The sequence below is a fragment of the Mobula birostris genome, chromosome 26 (assembly GCF_030028105.1).
Source record: "Mobula birostris isolate sMobBir1 chromosome 26, sMobBir1.hap1, whole genome shotgun sequence".
In the NCBI taxonomy this organism is placed as follows: Eukaryota; Metazoa; Chordata; class Chondrichthyes; order Myliobatiformes; family Myliobatidae; genus Mobula; species Mobula birostris.
The window spans coordinates 34,499,855-34,525,916 of NC_092395.1; the positions used below are offsets into that span (position 1 = coordinate 34,499,855).

The following is a 26,062-nucleotide window of genomic DNA, read 5'->3' on the forward strand; positions in this document are numbered from 1 at the left end:
GGAGTAGGAAGAAAGAAAATTAAAGTCTGAGGAGGCTTATGGAGAGTATGAAAACCCAAATACTAGCCGCCTACTCTGACACTAAATGTGACCCTAAACCACCATCAAAAATCCAAAAGTCTCATGTGAACCCATTCGGACAGAAAATTCAAATTAACTGTCTTATTATTCTCGTGCTGCAGAAAGGTACAAGAGCTTCTTAGCATTTTTCACTTTCTTATACAGATAGCAGGCTTTTGAAAACCAGACTCTGCATTAATGAGTAACACCTATGATTTAGTTTGCCTATGCTTCTATTGTCAGGGTCTGCAGTGAAAGGCTTTCCCCTTCACGATTTTTCCACAATTAGTAACCCTTTAGCTCTGCCAACATACATGCCATGATTTCATTTCAATTATGTACTTGTTACTGGATTGTTGCTAATAAACATGCAGAAGCAGCAAGCAAAAATATCTCTATTGATAGTGCAGAATTACCAACATTTTGGTGTGGTGTTGTGGTACACTTATGAAATGTTCATTTTCTGTCATATTGGGATCTGCAAAAAGTATAACTTTTGGATGTGCTGATATTGGGAATGAACAATGAACTTGGTTATCTTTAACATATGGCCTGCTGAGTTCCTCCAGCATTCTGTGCTGCTTTGACATGTGTATGGCATGTTACTGCTTTGAGCATTTCATTGAAACTCTGACATGGCCAAAATGAATACAGTGAAGATACATTTACTCCAGAACTTTAGAAAAGCTGTAACACCGTTTTCATTTCACATTCACAATCAATCCCGATGTTAAATTTAACTAGGATGACCAAGGGACCTTACAAAGCAAACCATCTTGATTTTGACATCACTGAATACAATTTAGTGCAGGGTGAGTGGTGAATAATCAAAATTAATACGATGCTGCACATTATAGATTAAAGTAACATCAGAAACACAGAAATGATTTGCACCTAACTGTACTAAGATTTCCATTATTGCTGAAGCATCATTATAGCCAAAAGTACTGAGAACTTGATGACTGCAGCATTTACTTTTCTGCATCCACAATCAAATTAAAATGCAAATATGATCACAATAATTGATAAAGTTTCAAAACACATTTCCTATATTTTGTTTGCTATTTAGCCTACAAATTGAAAATATGTTGCAATAAAGTGGAAAAAGTATAGGAGATGTAATAGCAATAAAATTGGGGAAAGCAGTATTCCTATTTTAATTCTGAAAATCTACAAAGTGTAAATTAAATATCCAATATTTCAGGTTTAGGAATCCAATTTAAATTGGACAAGGCAAAAACAGTTGAGATATGTTACTGGAAACAAACTGCAGCCTCTTACAACTCAATTTCATTTAGGGAAAAAAAAACACTAGACAGACACTTAAAATCCTTCAGTCAGATAAACTTTAATTCAGCACAGCTCACATATCCCATCCATTTTTTTGGAAAAACAAAGTAGGCCATGAAAATTCCACTCAAAGAAAAATACCTTACTTTCTTCAGCAAATCATAACATAAAGATTACAATTGATTCAAGCACTCAATTCCACAGTCTTAAAGTAAAATTTAATCCACAAATCTACAAAGCAGTACAAAGGTAGCTTCTGAGAAATGGAGACAAAGAAACTGAGGATTACAAGAATCACACTTGCAAAACAGTTCTTGCATTCAAACAAGTTTCTTGCAGCATTTTAAAATCTCCTACTGTCCAACATAATACTCAAAGACAAACTGTAGCCCACTCACTCTAGCAAAAGCCATTTTAGGACAAATTCTGGCATCGACCTTCTCACCTAGAGATTAAGCTGTACTTTCGAGGTTTAAGGTGTATCCTGTAAAATCTCTAGCACCTCAGCATCTTTTAACTCAAAATTACACCGTATAATGGATGTGTTTGATGAGCAAACTAATTGGATGATTCCCTGAGTAATCAAAACATGAGAATCAAATTTACAATGTGCAAGAGAAACTGGCTTTATTAAAAAGAATTGCAAACAAACGCCATGCCCCTCCCTTAAAGCATAACGGTGCAGCCTCAGGGCAGTAACATCTCCAGTAAATCGGTCGCAGCACTATGGAGGGATCAAGATTTAGCCATGACCACCACCCCCCCATCCCTAACTCTGTCCCTTCACCGCCATCCCCCTCACAACTCCCCGTCAGGGCCGCTGCAAGACCCTCCTCCGTGGTTGGGGTCTTTCCCCACAGGGGGATGGGTTACCGCACAGCGATTCTGCACAGCTCAGGGGGTGTGCGGTGCCCGAGACCGGGGCCAGCGCCGCCACGTTGCTCCCAAACGGGGTCCCAACGTTTACTCGCCCCTTTACCCTGAAGGTGGTAGCGGTGGAGGGGGGGGGAGGGGGCGGCATTCGTGGTCGCCACTTGTGAAAGAAGGATGGCGCGGGTGAGAGGAGAGTGGAAGAGGCGGTCACGATTTGTTTGGGGTCTCCATCCACTGCTCCGCCAGACCCCGCCGTACCTGTACTGGGCGCCGCCATGCGCGAAACCGTAGTAGTTACTCGCCGCCATCTTGGCGTCTTCGCCCAACCGGCCGGGCACTGGTCACGTGGGCGGGAGAAGAGAGAAAAAACTTTATTAGCACCGAGTCGGCGAACAATGCATACAACAACTCCAACAACAGACAAGAAAATGTTCAACCTCAGCACTACAGAGTTTCAAAGCACCGCTCCTCACCGTAAACCTGTGCGAAATAAATCCGGAGCAGCGTGGTGCAATAGACGAAATGCAACGTCTGGTTTTGAGTTTATTTTAAAATGCATATGAATCGCAGTTCACCACGCACAATGCAATTCAAAGCTGGGTTTGTGAAGGGACAATACGGTTGGGTGCTGGAGGGAGCGGCGTACTGCTGGCATCAAAGCAAAGGCGGGATGAGAATCCCACGAATGTGATGAAGCGTCTGATGTTTCTGGACTTGCACTTGACTGAGTTCAGGAGGATGAGGGCGGGGGGGGGGGAGGGGGTGGTCCTCATTGAAACCCACCGAATCTAAAAGTCGACTGAAAGTGGACGTGTAAAGAATGTTTCATTAATACGAGAATCTAGGATCCGAGTACAAAGATATACCTTTCGAACTAAGATCAGGAATAGTGATGAATCTGTGGGATTCGTTGCTGCAGCGGTCAATGGGTGTATTTAAGGCAGAGATTGATTGATTCTTGATTGGTAAGGAGTTTAAGGGTTAAGCAGAACAATGAGACTGAATAAAAATCAGCCATGATTGAATGGAGCAGCAGCGACAGGCTGAACGGCCTAATTCTGCTCCAGGATCTTCTGGTCCTCGTTAACCGCTTATTTAAATAAGGAAGGATGGGACCGGAAGTTCACGCCCACTACCGCTCCATCCATTGGTTGACGACTCTCAATCATGGCCACTTCCGCTTGGAGCGGAAGAAGAGGAAAATTCCGCAGAAAGCGGTGCTGCAGTATCCGCGGCAGGATCGGCACCGGCGGTGGCGGGGCTAGATCCCCAGCAGAGCGGCCTCGACCTCCGCTGACTCCCGTCCATCGGCTGACCATCAAACCCCAGTAAACCGCGACTTCAGATCCAATCGGCTGAAGCGGCGGCGAAGCCCCTTGACGGCCTCGATAGGGGGCGGCGGACGGGGTGCTTGCGGCCCCGATGCCCCTGGTACTCACCGTAAGCAAAGGAGACTATCGGACATATAGGAATCATGGGCTTCCCTGCGTCTGACCGCGACCTTTCACCTCACCGCGCTCCCTGTACACACACACTCCCTGCGTGATGACGATGCGAGCAGGGACGCGCATGCGCGCCCTCGGGTCCTGGCGATCATTCAGGAAAGGAGGAGCTTCAGTTTGTGATCCGGTTGGGGGTGCTGTTGGGCCCCATTAGGTGGCCTTTGGGTAACTCCGTAGCCCTGAGGGTCCTGAGAGTTAGACTAACTTTTCCCCACCCCAGCCCCACTCTAAGTCACAGCCTTACAAAACCCTACAACAATCCACCCCCAACAATTAGCATTGAGGGTCCTCATAGATGACCAACCCCTCCCCCATACAGCCCTGGTGGTTTTTCCTAATTGACCAACTTCCCAACAGATGGAATCATGCAATGGCCAAAATATTAAGGATTTGCCCCACCTCACCACCAAACAAATGAAGTAAAACTAATTAATCAGACTCTCAATCCTTGGACCCAAAGTTGGAAAATATTCTGGAGTGGAGAGTGGTTGGTGCGTGGAATGCACTGCCTGAGTCAGTGGTGGAGGCAGATACACTAGTGAAGTTTAAGAGACAGGTATATGGAGGAATCTAAGGTGGGGGCTTATATGGGAGGCAGGGTTTGAGGGTCGGCACAACATTGTGGGCCAAAGGGCCTGTACTGTGATGTACTATTCTATGTTCTATACCTTTTCATTCATCTTTTTATAAGGTTACACAATATTATAGTAAATTTTCCAGGAATGCCTGGAATTTAAAAAGGATGTTTGGGAAATGGCCCTGAGCTGTATAAAGGCAGCAAGGGAACTGAAGTTTTGGTGAGTTTAAAAGGATAATGGGAATTGAAGAAGGAAGCACAGGAATTGGGGTCCAGGTGAATTGTAAGGAAACATGCAGCCATCACCAGTTAACCAAAAATTTGAAATGAGAAAATCTGCAGATGCTGGAAATCCAAGCAACACCCTCAAAATGCTAGAGGAGCTCAGCAGGTCAAAGGTCTTGTTAATCAAAATTTTGAAATAGGTTGGTGATTATCTGAATTTTACTCTACAGAGAGGATTGTACTTCTGTGCCATTAATATTTGGAGGACTGCTTTATATAAAAAAAATTAGGGATGCGGCATGATTTTTAACCATTGTAAGTAATGCTGCTAAGCCTGAAAATACTGTCGGGATTTTAGCTGAAATAATAAATTTCAATTAGGAGTAATTTGCCCTAACCATCCCATGCCAAAGGAAATGTGTTTATACAGCAGATTTGTATAGCTTTGGACACTGTACAGACTAATAATTCTGTGAGATTCTGCACATGCTTTCAATTTCCAAACACAAAAATCAATATGCCTGTTTTTAATTTTTAATATTTCTGGCATTCCTGATATGTTGTAGTAGGGAATGCAAGCAGTTATTGAACTAAATTGACAATGTGTGGCAATTTAATATTTGACATAAAATTGGCAAAATATTTGATTTTGCGGTGTAATATGAGGCTATTGCATGTTAATCTTCCATGTAAGTATACCCATGAGGTATCGCTCAATGCTTTTCAATGCAAAGAACTACACCTGTCTTCCTTCTTTCCTTCCCACATGGTTCGTCCTTTCAACAAGTGTCAGAGGAGGTACAATGGGAGCACTATCAACTCTTGACTCAGAATCTAATAATTACTGAAAGATCATTACTAATGCTGCCACAATCTCTTCAGCTACCTCTTTCAGAATGTCCATCTGGTCCAGGTGACATCTAACTTCAGCCTTTTCAGAATCCCAAGCACCTTCTCCTTGGTAATAGCAATGACACTCTCGCATTTCTGGCATTCTGTGAATGCCTTTCACAGTGAAGACTAACACAAAATACTTACTAAGTTTGTCTGCTGTTTCTTTGTCCCCCATTACTACCTCTCCAGCGTTATTTTGCAGCAGTCCAATATCCATTTTCATCTCTCTTTTACTCTTTGTGTATCTAAAAAACGCTTTGTATCCTTTTTGCATTATTGATTTATACTTTGTATTTACATTTCATCTTTTCTCTGTTTGTGGCTTCTTTGTTGCCTTCTGAAGGTTTCTAAAAGCTTCCAAAACTTTCCCACTAATTTTTGCTATATTGTATGCTCTCTCTTTCACTTTCATGCTGTCTTTGACTTCCCTTGTCAGCCACGGTTGCCTCATCCTTTAGAATACTTCTTCATCTTTGAGATGTACTTTCCTGCACCTTCCGAATTGCTCTTAGAAACTCCAACCATTGCTATTCTCCTGCCATCTTTGCGAGAGGCCCCATGCAATCAACTTTGGCCAGCTCCTCTCTCATAGCTCTGTAATCCCCTTTACTCCACTGTAATTCTGATGCATCTAATTTTAGCTTTTCCTTCTCAAACTGCAGGGTGAATTCTATCATATTATGATCACTGTCTCCTAAGGGTTGCTTTACCTTAAACTCCTTAATCAAATCTGGGTCATTATACAACACCCAATCCAGAATTGTCATTCCCCTAGTGAGCTCAACCACAAGCTTCTCTGAGAAGACATCTCGTAGGCATTCTACAAATTCCCTCTCTTGAGATCTAGAGCCAACCTGATTTTCCCAATCTACCTGTATATCGAAATCCTCCATGATTACCGTAATATTGCCTTTTCTGCATGCCTTTTCTATATCCCATTATAATTTGTAGCCCACATCCTGGCCCCTTGAGGCCTACGTATAATTCCCATCAGAGTCTTTTAACCCTTGCAGTTTCTTAACTCAACCCACAAGGATTCTACATCTTCCAGTCCTATACCACTACTTTCTATTGGTTTGATTTCATTTTTTTACCAACAGAATCACCCTATTCCCTCTGCCCTACTGCCTATCCTTTCAATACAATATGTATTCTTGAATGTTAAGCTGCCAACTATGATCTTTCAGCCACGACTCAGCGATGTCCACAATGTCACATCTACCAATCTCTAACTACGCTACAAGATCATCTACCTTAGTCCATATATAGCATTCAGATATAGCATATTCCGTCTTCTATTCATAACCCTTTTCAATTTTGGCCCCTTGTTACACTTTAGCTCTTCCCACTGACTGCAAATTTGCCCTGTCATCTGTCTGTCTTTCCTCAGAGTTTCACTGCACACTGCACCTAGTTGTATATCAACTGCCCCATCCTCAACCCTATAACTCTGTTTCCTATCCCCCTGCCAAAGGTGTTTATACCCTCCCCAACAGCCCAAGAAAATCTGCCTGCAAGGATATTGATCCCCCTCAGGTTCAGGCATAACCTGTCCTTTTTGTACAGATTGTACCTTGCCCAAAAGAGATCCCAAACCCTGTCTCCTGCACCAATTCTTCAGCTACACATTCATCTGCCAAATCATCCTAACTGGCACATGGTACAGGCACCAATCCAGAGAATACTAGCCTGGAGGTCCTGATTTTCAGCTACTACATAACTCCCTATGTTCTCTCTTCAGGAACTCCTCCTCTTTCCTACCTATGTCGTTGGTACCAATATGTACCATGACATCCAGGTGTTCACCCTACCCCTTTAGAAAGCTGTGGGCCCGATCCAAGGCAACTCTACCTTGGCACTTGGAAGGCAACATACCAATCGGGTATTTCTTTCACGCCCACAGAATCTGTTGTCTGCTCATCTAATTAGATTAGATTAGATTCAACTTTATTGTCATTGTGCCGAGTACAGATACAAAGCCAATGAAATGCATTTACCATCTGACCAGAAATGCAAAGAATAGTGTTATTTACAAAATAACTGTGAATAAAAAGTGCTACAGCACACAAATATAAAAGTACTGAGACAGTACAATATCGGTGCAATACTGCTTAGCGCTGTGATGAGAAGTTCAGCAGTGTCACAGCCTCAGGGAAGAAGCTGTTCCTGTGCCTGCTGATGCGGGAGCAGAGGCTCCTGTAGCGCCTACCGGATGGCAGGAGAGTAAAAAGTCCATGGTTAGGGTGAAATGCATCCCTGATAATGCTTTTCGCCCTGCCCAGGCAGCATTTATGGTAGATGTTCTCAATGGTGGGTAATTGGGTGCCGATAATCTGCTGGGCAGTTTTCACCACACACTGGAGTGCTTTGCGGTCCAATACAGGACAATTGCCATACCACACTGAGATGCAGTTGGTGAGTATGCTCTCAATGGTACAGCGGTAAAAGTCTGTCGGTATCCTGGGACAGAGGTGAGCTTTCTTGATGCTCCGCAGGAAATAAAGGCGCTGTTGCGCCTTTTTGAACAGGATGGAGGATTTCAGGGACCAGGTGAGATCCCCGGAAATGTGGGCACCAAGGAATTTGAAGCTTGATACGTGCTCCATTACAGTTCCGTTGATGTAGTTGGGGACATGAGTGTGACTCCTGGCATGCCTGAAGTCCACAATGATCTCCTTGGTCTTCTGGGTGTTAAGGGCCGGGTTGTTGTCGGCACACCACGTGGCCAGGTGCTGGACCTCATCCCTGTAGCCCGTCTCATCATCCCCTCTGATCAGACCAACCACTGTGGTGTCATCTGTGAACTTGATTATGGAGTTAGAACCATGTACAGGAATGCAGTCATAGGTGAAAAGGGAGAGCAGGAGAGGGCTCAGCACAGCCTTGAGGCACTCCGGTGTTCAGGGTGAGAGTGGAGGAGGAGAGGTTGTCTAACTTAACTGATTGGGGTCTGTTAATCAGAAAGTCCAAGGTCCAGTTGCAGAGGGACACGCTGATACCAAGCTGACGAAGTTTGGTGATCAGCTTGGAGGAGATCACAGTACTGAATGCCGAACTAAAGTCAGTTATAGACTCCCCTATCACTAGTGCACTCCCCTCTCCCCACACTGAGATACACAACTGAATTTAAGGTTGGACCAGTGTTGGGATAAACAGACATGGGCTATTTCAGATGTTTTTTTCAGTAAATGTTTTCCAACTAGTCTCATCAGGACAGAGCAGAGGAAATGAGAAGCAGATTTTTTTTTACATCATTGAGTGAGTAGCATTATCTGTCATGCATAAGAATGAGTACTATGCCAATCTTTAATTCCTTTTGTATATGTTTCTTCTGGTCCTGTGCCACTTCCATGTTGTGGACGCACTTGGCAAGCCGTGAAGTGATTGCTGGATATTAGCAGCATACACACAGCAATAAGAACTGAAATCATGAATGTGGAACAAGGAACTCACTGTCTGTGCAGTCCATTCAAGTGAATATTCGTGGCTCCAAATTAAAACATCTGGAGGATGCACAGTATTCAGAGAATACTGACTGACTGCAGTGGCCAAAGAAAAGGGTGTTTGTGTGTTTCGCACAGCCATCACCCACTTCCTCCTAGCCCCCATAAATGGAGAAAATATAAACAGTGTCTTATTTATCAACCACATCATTTACACAGTAATTCATTTTGGTGCCTCTCATCTAATGACAGGAACAAAAAAAAATCGCCTGCCATTCCTGTCTCTGAAAATGCAAACCCAGCCACCCTATAATAAAACTAAACTTTCACAAATCTCTACTGATCCTGTATCTTGTTCCCTTTCTCCTCTTGCACCTTTTCAATTCAATCCCTTAATGTTAAACATTGTTTTTTTCTGAGCTAACTCTGGAGGTACAATCCACAACTTCACAACTCTCAGTGGGAAGCTGTTTTTCTTGCTGTTGTAAATATGTAATGTTTAATGTTATATTCATGCCTTGTCATTCCTGATGCTTAAGTAGTTTTATTGGACTGCTTCAATCAAATTCACCCTACTCATTAGCAACTTGCATCACGTACACCTTCCTCCTTCATAAGCTGATAATTTATAAATTTAAAAATGCTCAATTGCTTGTCTATCCAATGATTCCTGAGGGAAATACGTACATAAGGAAAAGACGGAATCAGGCCCTGCTCTTATAATCAAATATATCGTGGAAAATCCCTGTCTGGCAGTATACAGATGGAGCATTAGAGACTTTGATGCCAAGAGAAGGCCTGTCACCCTGGACTGGTACCCCGATAGAAAGTGAGACTGAAAGTGAAACCGGATGGGGAAGGAGATGCATGATTAACATCTGCGTTAGCTTGAAATGCAGACAGAGTGTTTGCTCACAAAGATTTCGGTGTCCAACCACCGTGTATCTCTTACCAGTGAAGACATGCATCCCTTCCTTCTTGCCTCCTGACCACAATCTTACCTTTGTGTCTTTCTCCGTTAAGATAGTGAAGAGGTGCTACCTGGCGAAGCAGTGGTGGAAGAGCGAGAAGGCAATGTGAACAGAACTTGCACTGTGTGTGATTTATGTATTTATTTAGCGAAGCAGAGCACAGTAGACCCTTCCGGTCCTTCGAGCCACTCCACAACCCCAACTAACCCTAACCTAATCACGGGAGAATTTACAATGTCCAGTTAACCTACTCAGTACGTCTTTGGGCTGTGGAGTGGAAACCGGAGCACCCGGAGACAAGTCATGCATTCCATGGGGAGGACGTACAGAGACTCCTTATAGAACAGCCCCGGAATTGAACTCCAAGATCTAGAATGCCCTGAGTAAATGGGGAGCTTAGACTGTACTTACTGGTATCATACTGAATACCAGTAATTGTATAGACAGCTTGGGCAGAAAAAGATTTCTAGGTTACCTTGATCTTTCGTATTCTTCTTTTCTGCTTTATGAATAACTGGTGGAAAGGGCTGTCCCTTCATGACAATGAAGGTGTTTGGCTTTGAATGGGTCATTGTGAATCTTAGTAGTTGCTATTGCAAGTACGGTACAGCTTCTGTAGAGGAGTCCAGGCCCAGTACTGTGGTTTGTCTTGTTAGGTACCATGTTGTAATCTGGTTTTACAGTATGTATGTAATGGGTGTGTGTGTTCTTATATATGTTATATAACAGAGGTAGGAGTCATAATGTCAACGGAAAGCCCCTGTCGCGTAACCATTCATTGTCCATGTAGGTCAAGAGCAACTGGCAGAGTGGATTGACATAGAATAAAGTACCATAAAATGCTGCCAGAATACTGGATGCCAACCAGCATGGTTTGCTCCCTGTGGTCATAAAGCAGTAGGAGTGGAGGTCCCTTTTGGATCCAGTCTAAGTAAACACTGCTGCAAAGCAATGTGCATTCTGCAGCATGGGGAAGCCGACAATCTTCACTAAATGATTCACACTTTCTACCTGCTTGTCTTTGGGAAGAGAGATGTAATGCCTTTTCAGATTCTACAGTGTGGTAATGCATTCCTTGCCCTGCCCCAGGTTTGGTGTTCAGGCTGTAATAAGTTTTCAATGGGGATGTCCCGATTGTAGCACAAACTTTTCACACATTGTTTCTCATTGAGGTTGTGTTTGGAGCACAAAGCCCTTCAAGATTTGGATAGTTGTGACCTACACCTGAGAGCCACTCCATTCCCCCCCCCCCCACCATTTGCCAGCAGTTTTGTGTATTTTCCTCATTCTTCCAGAAATGCTGAACTAAAGAATCATAGGGATGTAGAACATGGAAACAGGCCCTTCAGCCCACTGTGTCTATGTGGATCATCTTGCCTTTCTACACTAATACCACTTGCCTAGATTAATTCCTTATCCCTCCAGGCTCTGTCCATTCAGGTGACTGTAGAGATGCTTCTTAAATGTTGCTGCTGTTCCTGCCCCACTACCTCCTCTGGCAGATCATTCCAGATACCAATTTTTCTTTGTGTGAAAAAATTACTCTTCAGATCCCCCATAAACCTCTTTCTTCACACTTTCAATTGATGCCTTCTAGTTTCAGACATCCCAAAGATTTTTGCTACTTACCCTTTCTATGCCTCCCATCATCTTATATCCCTATAATATCACCTCTCAAGTTTCCTTTGCTCCTATGAAAACAGATCTAGTTTATCCAGTCTCTCCTGATAACTCAAGTCCTCCAATCCAGACATCATCCTTGTGAATTTTTCCTGCATCTTCTCCAGTTTAATCACATTCTTCTTAGTGTAATGACCAGAACTGCACATAGTGTTAGTGCCTGTTAAATATACTCCTATATCCCTTATATTCCATAAGGAATTTAATGTAATGTCAGTTGTCTATACCTGACAACAACTTCTTTTCCTGACCAGAGATTTAATATACCTCAAGGTTGTTTGATCTTTCCACTCTTGTCCATTACTGCAACAAGAAGATGCTGGCCCTGAACGCTTCCATCCTCACTTTTGAAAGTCTCCTACTTGCCCATCAACCCTTACATGCAGATAGCTTCCCCTAATCAACTTCTGTGAGTCCTGTCTGATGCCATCTGAATTAGGACTTCAACTTGAGGACTACTCCTATCTCCTTCCTTAACTATCATGGAACAAATATAATTGCCACTGGTACTGCTGTGCTCACCCACTTGCCCAGCCTCATTTGGTGAGAGGAGGTGGAGTGTTGCCCCTTCTCTAATAGGGCCATCCACATACTGCTTCAGAAAACTTCCCGGGACAATTCTTAACTTAATTCTGCCCCATCTAAACCCTCAGCACTAAAGCAGTCCCAATTAATATTAGGGAAGATAAAATCACCAACTATTACAACCTAATTGTTCATAAACCTATTGGTGATTTCCCTGTATATATGCTCTCCTATTTCCAACTGATTATTGGAGGAGCTGCAAGGCATCACAGTGATCACTTTCTTATTTCTGAGATATACCTATCAGTATGGCCTTGCCGGATGTTGCCCCTGGGGTGTCCTCCATAAGTCCTGCCATGATATTCTAGTAGTGCATGTCCCCCTCTTCACTTACCTACAACCTTTGTCACACCAGAAGTATCAACATTGAGCTACCCATCCCTCAATTGTGTTTCCAGAATAGGTATAGTATCATATTACATGTGCCAACCTATGATTATCTTTGAGGCCCTTTCTATTAAAGTAAATAAAGATCTTCTAGGCTTCTTGACCTGCTTAGTGAACTCGCTTACTTTAACCTCTATGTTTACTTCAACTTTTTCATCTGTTACACTATTACCATGGGTTCCAACTCCCTATTAAACTAGTTTAAACCATCCTGAGCCTTACAGGCAAATCGTCTTGCAGGGATATTGTTCCCCTTCAGTTCAGATGCAACCTGTTTTCTGTTATACATGTGACCTCTGCACTAGAAGAGATCCTAATGGTCCTTCCCACTTGCACAAGTTCCTCAGTCACGCATTTATTTGGCAATTTATTTCTACCCACATTTATTTCTACCCTCACTAGCTGGGGGTACTGGAAATAATCCTGAGATTGCAAGAACTGAGGTTGTGCTTTTTAAGCTTTTACCTAATTCTTCATCTCTCTTCCTTCCAATGTTATTAATACCATGACCTCTCACTCTTCACCCTCCTCTTTCAGTACGTCTTCCACCCACTCCAAGACATCTCTGATCCTGGCATCAGGGAGGAGTCGCACCATCCTGAGCCATAGAAATCCCTACCTAGTGTCCCTGATTATAGACTCCCTTGTCACTACTGTTTGCTGAGACGTTAACCTTCCTTGCCGTTGTGCCATTGATTTGCCTGTTGCTCTCAATGACACTAGCTTGCGGCACATTTCCCCTGACACCCTATAGGCCTTAACAAAGTAGTATACTTGTTAGTGAGCAGCATAGCCACATAAGATTGCTGCGTACCTGCTTGTCATTCCTGGTAGTCACCCATCTATTTGACTGAACCTACACTGCAGCTCCTTTCCTAAAACTCTTATCTATAGCATTTATGCCTCCCGCATGCTCCTCAGTCAGTCTGCTGCTGTTCTAACCAATCCATGTGATCTGAGACGAGCTTCAAATGTAGTCATCTAAGGTTCTTGACTTCTTCACAATCTTCCACATATCACAGAGGGGGCAAGGCTGTCTTCTCAACTTCTTACGGTCCTTTAGTATACTCCTTAACCACTTACCACCGTGTGGCCAAATTCTGCTCTAACTCAGATGACACCACCGTAGTGAGCTGGATCTCAAACAACGATGAGGTGGAGGACAGGAAGAGGATAGAGAGCCTTATCATGGTTTCAAAGCAATGATCTCTGCCTCAATGTCAGCAAAATGAAGGACAGTTCATTGACTTCAGGAAGAGGATTGGAATACAAGTTCCTGTCTATATTGATGGTCCTCAGGTGGAAATGTTTAAGAACTTTAGGTCCCTAGGTTTAAATACGACCAACAATCTGACTTTGTCCAGCCACATTTAAACTCTGGCCAAGAAAGGACAGCAAAGCCTTTACTTTCTCAGACAGCAAAGGAAACTTGGCATGTCCCCAATGACTTACCAAGTTTTATAGATGCACTATAGAAAACATCCTATCTGGGTGCATCACAACTTGGTACAGCAACTGCTCCGTGCACCTGCAGGAAAATGCAGAGGGAAAAGCAACGACTGTCCCCTCCATTGACTCCGTCTACACTTCCCACAGCCAAAATAATCAATGGCATCTTCAACTCATCTTTCCTCTCCCGTTCAGCAGACGATACAAAAGCTCAGAAGCATGAACCACCAGACTCAAGGACAGCTTCAACTCTGGTTCACATTCCCATTTGGATATGTCCATACATGGCCTCCTCTACTGCCATGATGAGGCTAAACTCAGGTTGGAGGAGCAACACCTCATATACCGTTTGTGTAGTCTCCAGCCCCTTGGTATGAACATAGAATTCTCCAACTTCTGGTAATTCCCTCCCCCTCCCTTCCTCTATCCCTATGTCACTCTGCCCCCTCCCCCAGCTGCCTATCATCTCCCTCATGGTTCCACCTCCTTCTACTACCCATTGTGTTTTCCCCTATTCTTTCTTCACCTGTCCTGCCTATCACCTCCCGACTTCCCCTCCCTCACCCCCTTATCCTTCCCCTTACTGGTTTTTCACCTTGAACCCACCAGCCTTCTCCTTCCCACCCTCCCCCCACCTCCTTTATAGAGCCTCTGCTCCTTCCCTCTTCTGTCCTGACGAAGGGTTCTGGCCCGAAACGTCGACTTATCGTTTCCACGGGTGCTGCCCAACCTGCTGAGTTCCTCCAGCGTGTTGTGAGTGTTGCTTTGACCCCAGCATCTGCAGAGTATTTTGTGTCTCAAGGACAACTTCCATTCCACTGCGATCAGGCTCCTGAATGGACCCCTCATATGCTAGAGATGAATTCTTGATCTCCCAGTCTACCTCTTTTTAGCTCTTGCACTTTACTTGTCGACCTGCACTGCACTTTCTCTGTCGCACCAACACAATATACTGCATTCAGTTCTCTTTTTACTACCTCAGTGTACTTTTGCATTGCTCGATCTACCTGGTGGCATGCAAAGCTTTTCACTGTGCCTCAGTACACTCAACAATAATAACATAATTACATACCATATCTTCCAATGTGTTTCTGTCTGAGAGAAACTTGTTTATACAGAACCAATAAAGTCAGTACTTCCACACCTGGTGTATCTTTAGATTTTGTTTTTGCAGCTTGAGGCCAATGCAACACCTGTAGAGCTGTAGCAACTGCCAAAAGATATCAATCGGAAAAAAGAAGATCACCTGTTTATTTAGCAACAGACTGATTATGGGAGGAGGACTTAACTGTGACTGAGCCCATACTCAGCCATGCAAGGTTCGGAATAGACAATAACTCTCTGGTGATAATTCAGCATTGCATCATGACTGATGTGATGATTCACCTGCTTTGGACAATTCTAATGGAAGTCTACTGCACCCATTTATGTCCTGAACAATAGGACACCCGAGCCAGTTCATCCTACAAATCAGTGAGTGGGCATGATGAACGTTTGAGCTCTGAACTCACAGGTAGTATTGAGCCCAGTTTATCGGTGTGTTCTGTATCTGAGAGGGAAGATGAGAAATACCGGATTTTTGTATGCATAATTACAGCAGCGTCTTTTATCTGCATCTGAAAATAGAATCCTGTCTATCATTAGAGAGATTGTCTGCTGGCCTGAGGCCATGTTCATGCTGTGCACACACTTGGCAACTGTCTGATATATACTCTACAAATCTCTTACACCACACAGCATTTACACCCTCTATCATAGTATTTTTTTTCTGTTCGGTGAAGAGAATTGTTTGTATGTTGAAGAAAGCAGGTGTACTGTATTAAAAATAGAGTAATAAAGGGAAAGGATGCAGATAAAACGGATCAGACATGATTAAAATAAGGAAAGGTGAGATATGGAAACAGATTGAATGATATATTCAGATTTCTCCTTTTGGTGATTGGGTGGTGTTTGCAGATTTCATCACAGTGTACCACCAATCAGCATCAGGCTGCTGTTGCTGATGTGTGTGCCAATCTGGTAACTACCTCTCTACGCAGCACCGTACCTCACAGGAGTCTGCAAGCAATGAAAAAAATAAACCGCTGATTGGCATCTGCATCCATAATGTTGCTGAGAGCAGACCCAGCAGAGGAAGATTGTCGATCAAGTGTGGGGCTTAGGACCAGCTGCCTCAGCTGCTGTTTTTAGAATTAACAACTTACGTTGTCGGCTCGAGAACAAACAGAGGGAGGAATACATAGGAAATGGACAAAAGGACCATTTCTTGTTAAAATAACAAGCCACGAAGAATAGCACAAAGAATGTAAGTATCCTTTTCACATTGCTATTTTTGCTGTTATTTTGATGCTGTCCTGATGGAGCCCCTGCTATGAATTGATGCAGTTGTGTTGAAGGTTGTTTTTTAACAGCAGCTAATAAATATCATTTATTGTATCTGTTTAGTTGCTGGATGTTTTTGCGCCCTCCATCTTTGGGATTCTGATGGGGACCAGTGAGGCAGCACTTCGGATGGAAAATGTTGAGCTGAAGGAGGAGTGGCAAGATGATGATTTTCCCAGGTTAGCTATCCCGATGTTTGCATGTCTGCTCACTTACATGAAAACTGACAGCCCATCGATTTCCAGTGGGATCACTCTTGTGGAAGCCATGGGCCCTCAGAGACACAAAGCCGTGCTGCAGATATTTATGGTGTTAACTCTTTCACTGCCAGCCTCACCACAGTGGATTCAAATTCATTGCATAACCCTGCAGGCTTTCAATAATGTAATTTTAAACATCGGCTTTCAATTTCTTAGCTGAATGGATGGCAATCTTGCCTCTGATCTAAAGAATGGTGGAGGATTCAGGTGGGGAAAGAGATCAACTGGGTCACTAATCCCAATTTCTGGGATCCCTGCTGGGCGATCTGCTCTCTGGCTGTGATCGCAAGAGAAAATATTGTAGCTAAGTATTGTAATGTTCCAGCTGAATAAACTCTGTCATATATCAAAGAAGAAGCTAGCCTGGATAGGCTAGTTCAACAACTATTCATATCTTCAGGAGAGAATGAAAGAACAGTTTTGAGTAAAAAGTAATAACGTAAAAGTAGTGTTTGCAGCAATGGGTCAACTATATAGCTCAGTCCAATAAGTTCATGTAAAATGTTAGTACCTAAATTCCTGTTATTCCTTTTGAATCAAATTAACTTTATACAACCACAGGGGTCAATCTTTTATAAGCGGTTGCAGCCAAATACTCCAATAATAATGCCACAAGCAACTCTTTAACTATGAACAATTGCAGGAGGAATGTTGACTTAGCAACGAAATGTTGCAAAATTAAGGTAGGAAATGCTGATCAAAGTTGCATCAGTCAGGAGTGGAACAGTGTTGATCAGAGAACAATTAACGTGTTCCAGTTTTGATGAAGAATCCTTGATCTGAAGTCAGATCTGCTTTTGCCCCCTATCGATGTTGCTTGTTGGGTGCTTCCAACGTTTTAAGATTTGTTTTCGGATTTCAGGCATCTGCAGCTTTTTACTCCAGTCAATGCTCATCCAGTTGAGATCTCTACCAGTGGAATTGCTGGAAGACAACCTAGCCTTAGCAGTTCAGAAGAAGCCTGCTAAAAATACCTGGGGCGGGGCTCCAGGGCTTTATAATAGTATCACAGAATGCAAAAGTAAGGTACTTAGCTAAACCTTTACAATCTGCTTGAAAGCAATTAGCCAGAGTGTTGTGTCTTCTCTTGAAAGACTAGAATATGGTAGGAAAGGAAAGGATTTGAATTTATGATAGTGATTGATAGTGCAAATGAGAAACTGTTTCCATTGTTGTGAATCAAAGACTAGAACAGTGATTTAAAAAAAAGAAACGAGGAAAATCACAGCTCAAAAAGTCAATGGAAGAAACAAATACAACTTTTGGAAGAAAATTATAGTCAGTGGCCATTTTATTAGGTACACCTGCTCATTAATGCAAATATCTATGTGGCAGCAACTCAATGGATAAAAGCACACAGATATGGTCAGGAGGTTCAATTGTTGTTCAGACTAAGCTTCAGAATGCAGAACAAATGTGATCTAAGTGTCTTTAACTGTGGAATGATTGTTGGTGACCAATAGGGAGGTTTGAGTACCTCAGAAACTGCTGATTTGGGATTTTCATGCACAACTGTCTCTAGAGTTTACAGAGAAAGGTGCAAGAAACAAAAAAAAAATCCAGCGAGCACCAGTTCTTGGGCCAAAATACCTTGTTAATGAGAGAAGTTGGAGGAGAATGGTCAGACTGGCTCATGCTGGCAACAGTAATTCAAATAACCATGCACTACAACGATAGTGTGCAGAAGAACATCTCTGAATGCACAACAGGTCGAACTTTGAAATGGATAGGCACGAGCATACAGAAATACATTCAGTAGCCACTTTATTAGTTATCTCCTGTACCTAATAAAGTGACCACGGAGTGTGCTCCTGTGTTTGAAAAGGAAAAGAATATGGGAGCTTTGAGCAAACAGCCAGCTTCTGATAGAGCCAACTAGCTGCTTTCGTGCCTGAATTATTTTCAGACCTTATCTGGAGGATGAGAGCTCTGGTAATGCTCAGTGCTGGGCTAGCTTTCATGTCGAATCCTGGAGTGAGACCAGTCCCCTAAATTTCATATTTCCTTATATGACTGGAATTGGGAGATTTTATAGATTTGTTCTAGAGAACCACCTGGTGGTTGGAATCCAGAACTACACCATGATCACCGAAGAAATTTTAGCACTAGAATAATACATGCTGAACCTGAATGAGTATCAGGTTTATTATCACTGATATATGTCATGTAATTCATTGCAAATAGTGCAAAATAGCGATTGTGTGGTAGTATTCATGGGTTCATGGACCACTCAGAAATCTGAAGAAACTGCTCTGAAAACATTGAGTAGGTATCTTCAGGCTCCTGTACCTCTTCCCCTTTGATATTAATGAGAAGACAGCATGTCATGAATGGTAAGGGTTCTTAATGATGGATGCCACCTTCTTTGGGCACCACCTTTTGAAAAGTCCTCATTGATGGGGAGGGTTATGCCCATGGTGGAGCTGTTGAGTCTACAAGCTTCTGTAGCCTCTTGCAATCCTACGCATTGGAACCTCCATACTAGTCAGTGATGGAAGCAGTCAATGTGTTCTCCACAGAAAAACATCTATATATATTTATACATCCGTAGAAAGTTACTCTAGAATCTTTGATGATATACCAACCTGCACAAACTCCTAAATGAAGTCTAGCCACTCGTGTACCTTCTTTGCATCAGTGTGTTGGGCCCAGGATAGATCTTTTGAGATGTTGACACCCAGGAGGTTAAAGCTGCTCATCCTTTCCATTGCTGACCCCTCAGTGAGGACTAGTGTGTGTTCTCCTTCCTTAAGTCCATAGTGAATTCCTTAGTCTTGCTGACATTGAGTGCAAGTTTGTTATTGCGATTCCACTGAACCAGCCAATCTATCTCACTCCTGTACACTTCCTCATCACAGTCTGAGGTTCCGCCAACGAAAGAGCTGTCATCACCGAGAGTGTTTTCGACCGCAGAGTGCTGCAATGTTCAGGGATTCAGAGTCCTGGACTATATTCTTTTGTGTAACTGTATTTTACTGACACGTCATACGTGCTATGTGTGCCTTGTGCTGTGTACGACTGTTGGTACTGTGTTTTGCAATTTGGCCCGGAGTAATGCTATTTTGTTTGGCTGTATTCATGGAATTCATGTGTGGCTGAACGACAATTAAACTTGAATTTGAACTTGAAATTGAATTCATAGATAGTATTTAGCTGTGCCTGGCCACAAATTCACGAGTGTAGAGAAAGTAGAGCAGACGGCCAAGAATGCATTCTTGAGGTGTACCTGTGTTGATTGCCAGCGAGATATTAATATCAATCTGGACTGACTAGGGTCTGGATGAGAAATCAAGGATTCAGTTGCAGAGGAAGGTACAGAGGCCCCAGCTTTGAAGCTTGTTGATTAGTACTGAAAGTATTTAACCAAATCTGTCAGGTAAGAAGTGCCTATTCCATACAAAATATTCCTTCTGTTTCATGGTTAGTTCTCTGATCATTGCTTGAAGTATTGTGGTCTGGAAGTCTGATCCCTTGGTGCTGAAATTTACAATCATTAACAATGCACTTAGATGTTGAGGAGCACGATTTTCAGAGTTATTTTACCTCACATGAAAAACTTGTCTAGGCTCTTTCTGATATGAATTGCATTTGCATCTCTGTTTTAATCGCAATCTCAAGGCAATTTTCCTCTTCGAGGGAAAATTAGTCTACTCCATCTTGAGAGTGAACCTTTCTCATAACTGCTGGGATAGTTCTGTTTATTTCATGCAATGTGCGAAGACCAGCCAAGTTCAAAACCCAACCTTCCATCTTTTGACTCCCCATCTGAATGGCATCGATGTCTTACCTCAGAACCATGAGATGGATGGCACACCTGTTCTCAAGAGGACATTATTGAACCATTTGAAATTCATTTATCATCATGGATAGAAGCTGTTTAATTGACTGAATTTAAATTCCCCAGCTGTGATGGATTTTGAACACATTTTTTATTCCCCCTTGTTGCTTTGCTGTCCAATAATAGAAACAAGGAATAGTATTACTTTTATGTAGTGCTTTTCATTGTAGTAAGATAGCCTTGCAGCCAATGAAGTACTTCTGAATTGAGGCCATACTCAAAACTCTGACAACAGTGACTGGGGGATGCTGTTAGAACAAGAAAGTGAAGTTCTCCCATTACCCACTAGCAACTGGAAAGTGGCTTATTAAATTAGTGTTATCCAAAGCAAGGCTTCAGAAATCAGCTCACCGAAGCAACAGTGAAGATAGGGAAATTGTGGATGTGGACCTGCAGCTGATCCCAGCTTCCCAGATGATGGATATCAGAAATATTGTTGGATATTCTCACTGTGTCATGAAGGAGAAAGAAGGAGGATGAGCATTTCAGGTCTCCGCAAAATATCATTAAACTGAAATGTTAACTGTTTTATCCGTCCAAAAATGCTGCTAAGTATTTCCAGTAAATAATTTAGCCTATCCCTGCAAAATACCCCAGTGCAATGATCCTATATACCTTGAGGCAACTTAATGTGAATTTGCTGGAACTGTAGGGACTATCTGGTGCCCATTAATTACAGGATGCAAGTGTTTAAATTTCTATTGTGCCGCATATTTGAATTAGAGACAGCATGTCTATTCCGGATTCTAGACAACTTCTATAAAATCAACATCCAGTTTGAAGAAAGAATGAAAGACTGAAAGCAAAGAAATAGCCGAACGTAGAGAGAAGGCTGACATTTTCAGAAACCCATAGATTGTTACAATACATATCTCTTTGGAATGTCACAGCAAATTCTTTCCCAAACCATTATATGTGCACCCTTTCCACAAAGCTTTAGTTATAGTTTGCTATTAAGGTCATATGCATGTGGGTCTCGGACATCAACAGGTGGCTGCCCTGTCTGTATGAATGAAGTGGAAATATCAGCCTCATGAAGTTAATGACAGGAGCTTGAGACCACTGTAGACATGACTGACATGGCAGCATTCAGGATGCAATTTGTTACCAATGCAGTGTCCTCTAATTCAATTGTAGTTCCAAATAGACTACTTATTAATTATATATCATCTAGTTGATTTGGCCTCTAGCCCAGATAATGTGGAACCTTTCACTTTTTTTAAGTGGTAGAGTATCATAGAATATTGTTGAGACAATCATAGGATTGTCAACATCTTTATGTAGTACTGGGTACTGGCTGCAAACTGGATTATATAATATGTATGAAAGTTGACTGCATTATAAAGGGAGAATATGAAATGTCAAAATTAAAAATAATACTTGCAGCCATCCAATTTCATGCCTTGTCCTCGGAAAATGATCCCTTTTAGTATAGTTCGACTCTGAAGTACGAACAGATGACAGTGTCAGTGGAACCTATGCAGCAGCAAGAATTTAGCTTCCTCTTTCTAGACAGATGGAGGAAACCTTTCAGTCTCTGAAATTGCAGTAATAAAATATATTTCCACCTAAATCAAAAACATTTTTAATATTTTGCTTCCGAAACATAAATGATTTAAAAGCAGGTGTAAACAAAATCATTCAGTGTGCGTCAAAGTAAGGATACTTCGAAATACAGCAGATAGGTATAAAACTGTGCCCTTTTGTCCAGGATTAATTCTTTGTTCCTTTCAGCCTGAAGAGAAGTCGATCCCCATGGAGATGTTGGACATGCTCAGTGTGCATCTCACTTATTGGAACTGCTTAGCTTGTTCCATTCAATTCACAAAGGGGGTGTGAGTTTACTAATACAATATTCCTTACATGGAAAATTATCCCAATCATGTAACAGATACGTCCAAAATGGTGGTGATAGGACTGTAAATCCCAACTGTTTTGCCAGAAATGTTTCTGCAAAGAAAGCATGATTTCTACACATTCTTTTTACTTGTGCCCTGATGTCAATAAATCCTTGCCAACAAGGTAAGATACCATTTTGATCTGAGTGCGATGTCCTGAATAGTTGTGTAAAAATGAAACAAGATGTTAATATTTGAACAAATTAAAATGTGTTTACAGTCCTTTTAGTTTGTTTGCTGTGCTTATAAGAATTTAAATCTGCTGATGCTTGAAGTATTATGCGTATTTCATTAAATGCTGGTGTTTAATTATTAGATCAGTGCAATCTAATATAGCACTGTCCAGCTCTTCACTCATGTACTTCCATTTTGAATCCAGTTATCCTGCAGTGTTTAAACCTCGATTCCCATGGTTCATGCTGCCCTGTACTGCTGCAAGTGTATGAATAAAACAGCACAGTCCGAGGATTAGTGCTACAACTTCCCTCCATCTAGAACAGCCTAAAATACTAGCTGATGTGCAGTGTAAATAATATTTTGGACTCATTCTGATACCTTCGGAACTTTGCTGTGTCTTTCTCTGTAGGTAAACAGGCTGCCCAGTATGACATTGAGCACTGGGCCTGCAGATCTTGGCCTCAGAGAGGGAAAAAAGCATCAGGCTAAGGATCTTGGTCCCAGTCATTTATTATTTGCACTTTTCATAAACAGCGTGTTCCATGAACACAGATCCTACCTCCTGAAGTTAGAATATCCTATCAACACTCTCTGCCTTACTACTAACTTTAAATATGATGCTCACCATTGCAAAACAGGATTTCATTCATTACCTAAGATCACAAATAAAGAATGGCAATTTGGCAAGATAATGGTTAGTAGGTGTTAGGCTATTCAATAGAAAAAATGGGCAAGAGTATTACAAAAAAATCATGACAATTAACTTGTAGGATGTTCACAATAGAAATGCCAGGATTTGAATACTGAAGCAGAGAAAATATCTGATGACTATCTGTCTGCAAGAGTGAGCTGAAATCCAAATCCACTTAATGAGAAGCAAAATAGTTACTAAGGCGGCACCTTGGCAATGTTCCAGCGTGTATTATTCACTAAATTACTTTTCATGTATAGCAGATTTAAGATTCCAAAGTTGCAGTGAAATGTATGGCCTGTGGAAATCTTCTCATGTTGTGAAGTGGGATCTTAACTTTCACCTGAACCTTTATTGATAATTTAAAAAGTGAGATTGATTTGTTTTTGAATACTGAGGATATTAGGGCATATAAAATCAAGGCAGTGGATGGAGCCAGTGTACCTGTAGTTAATCCTCAGGTCACTGACCATCCTACTGTGTAATGTAATTAAGTTTCTGATCAATTACTTACAATAATTTTATTTTGTTCTACAGACCAATACCAGAGGAACAAGCGATGGATGTTCTCGGACGATTGCCAGCCCTGGAAAACAGAACTTGTGAGTCAATCTGTTATATTTTGTGGTAAATTTGAATTCTTCAGCATTAAACCTGTTAGTGCCAGCCCTGTGGTGTAACAAAGTGTAAAGATAAGGGTTAGCTTTATTTTTCACTGGTCCATAGGAACATACAGTGAAATGCATTGTTTCCAATGTGTGAAATCAACAAGGATTGTGCGGGCTGCCCACAAGTGTTGCCATGCTTCTGACACCAACCCAACATGCCCACAACTGACTAACCCTAACCCTATGTCTTTGAAATTTACCTGGAAAAAACACACATGGTCACAGGGAGAATGTATGAACTCCTTACGCCCAGTAGCAGGAATTGAACTCCACTTTTACAGCCGGTGCTGTAACCTGTTACACCAACCACTACGCTACTGTGTCTCCCCTTCCTCTTCTCCTACTCCGCTCCAGTTAAGTGACACTGAACTTTGATTAGATACGGAACGAAATCTTTTCGAGCATGTTCTTGCAATGTGCCTCATTTCCAACCTCACAAGGTCATTTAAGCTGCCCCATTTGAGGCACGCTCCCATTTCCACCTCATCAGCCACCTTCTGACCATCTGAATATTTATTTAGTTAGAGATACAGTGTGGACAGGCCCTTGACAGCTATTATTATCTAAATGGGATCAACGGTGTGTTATTTTAATTGGATGAAGGTCTCTTTAAATTTGTTCCCAGTTGTCTCTCGCAGCCCACAGAGGGGAACTTCATCCTTTCTGTCTGGGTTAGATGTAAACCCACACTTATTAAGCAAAAGATAGATCTTGACTCAACAGACTATCATTGCCATTATACCTACAGGTGAAAAGAATTTTGTTACCCACTGAACAATGCACTTCTGCCTCTATTTAGGAAATGTTGTTTTGAGTTTTCTTTGTTATTTTTCTTAACTCTTTATAGCTCCACCCTCCCCCCCCCGTGGAAATAATAGTGCAATGGTTATATTTTTACAGTAGAAGTGCAGAAAATATATTTAAATCCAATTATGCCTCTTTGAAAAATCTGAATTCAGTTTAAAAAAGAAATCTGGAAGTCGGAAATGTGTTGTCTTTTAAGCCCACCTGAGTCATTTAAAGAAGATCTGGTCACTGGACCCAAATCTTAGAAATAAATTCCCAACAAAACTGTTGCAATGCATCTTCCCCAAAAGGACTGAAATATTTCATGAAGGTGCTCACTGTCACCTCCTTGAGGACAATTAGGATGGACAGTAAATGCTAGCCTGTTAGTATGGCACTAGGAATTCAGTTATATCAAACTACTGAGAAAGACTTCAAGAAGATAATCTCTGCCTATTGCCATTTCATAGCAATAACTGATGGCATTGTCACTGACACCCAGAATGAATTTATAGAAATAATTAACAGCCAGGTATTAGACAGATCAAAGGTAGGTGTGATGACAGTGACCAAGTATATATTATTCCAAATCCTTACAAGGTATTTTGATTCCTTTTGCAAAATGTCCAACTTGGGTTTCAGAGGTTAAAGGACCATGGGCTATAATGAAGTATAATTTAATTTTGGTTGTTAAAGTACATTAAATGATCGGTACACCCAGCTTAGAACAATAGAGGGAATGCAGTAGGGAAATTCTAGGCAGTTTCTAGAGTAGGTTACATGGTTGGCACAACATTGTGGGCCAAAGGGCCTGTAATGTGCTATAGATTTCTATGGTCTATGTTCTATTAAATGATGCACTCACTCAGTAATGCTAATAACTGTTTCTTCCTCGCTTCTAGTGCCTCCTAACACATTGAATATTAATGGGAATAATCCAAAGCGCAAAACTCTTGTTGCCCCAGAAATTAACATCTCCCTGGATCAGAGTGAGGGCTCCATCTTGTCTGATGACTATCTGGACACACCCGATGACCTGGACATTAATGTAGATGATCTGGAGACTCCGGATGAGACGGACTCCCTGGAATATTTGGGAAATGGAAATGAGTTGGAATGGGAAGGTAATTTTGAGAAATTACTTTGGGTTTCAATTTTATTTCCACCTATCTAAACTGGGAAATGCTTCTGTAAGCAAATCAATTGTACACGTGAATTCTTACTGTTAGACTACATTTTTTTACAGGCAAAGGATCCTTGAGAAATTCACCCAAAGGTCTTGTATCCTTATAACATTCACTCGATGGCTACTTTATTGGGTACCTCCTGTACACCTGCTCATTAATGCAAATATCAAATCAGCCAATTACACGGCAGCAACTCACAACATAAAAGCATGCAGACATGGTCAAGAGGTTCAGTTGTT

At 41.9% G+C, this 26,062-nt stretch overlaps 2 protein-coding genes across 6 annotated transcripts in view; one reads left to right on the forward strand and one right to left on the reverse strand.

Annotated features, from left to right (window-relative positions):
- The window catches only part of LOC140188246 (zinc finger RNA-binding protein-like), a 71,707-nt gene extending 67,936 nt beyond the window's left edge, over positions 1-3,771 (reverse strand). For all 3 annotated transcript variants that reach the window (XM_072244341.1, XM_072244342.1, XM_072244340.1), the window contains exons 1-2: positions 3,663-3,771; positions 2,482-2,560 (exon numbers count right to left, since the gene is read on the reverse strand). In XM_072244341.1, the coding sequence (XP_072100442.1) occupies positions 2,482-2,560; positions 3,663-3,699 (116 nt within the window). In that variant the 5' untranslated portion in view covers positions 3,700-3,771. The remainder of the gene's footprint in view (positions 1-2,481; positions 2,561-3,662) is intronic.
- LOC140188248 (caytaxin-like) overlaps positions 3,434-26,062 on the forward strand; it is a 57,229-nt gene continuing 34,600 nt past the window's right edge. The window contains exons 1-5 of one of the 3 annotated variants that reach the window (XM_072244346.1): positions 3,434-3,663; positions 15,976-16,241; positions 16,382-16,497; positions 23,720-23,784; positions 25,539-25,760. In XM_072244346.1, the coding sequence (XP_072100447.1) occupies positions 16,421-16,497; positions 23,720-23,784; positions 25,539-25,760 (364 nt within the window). In that variant the 5' untranslated portion in view covers positions 3,434-3,663; positions 15,976-16,241; positions 16,382-16,420. Of the gene's footprint in view, positions 3,664-15,975; positions 16,242-16,358; positions 16,498-23,719; positions 23,785-25,538; positions 25,761-26,062 lie in introns of those variants that run through there. The other 2 variants (XM_072244349.1, XM_072244348.1) reach the window with 2 other exon arrangements.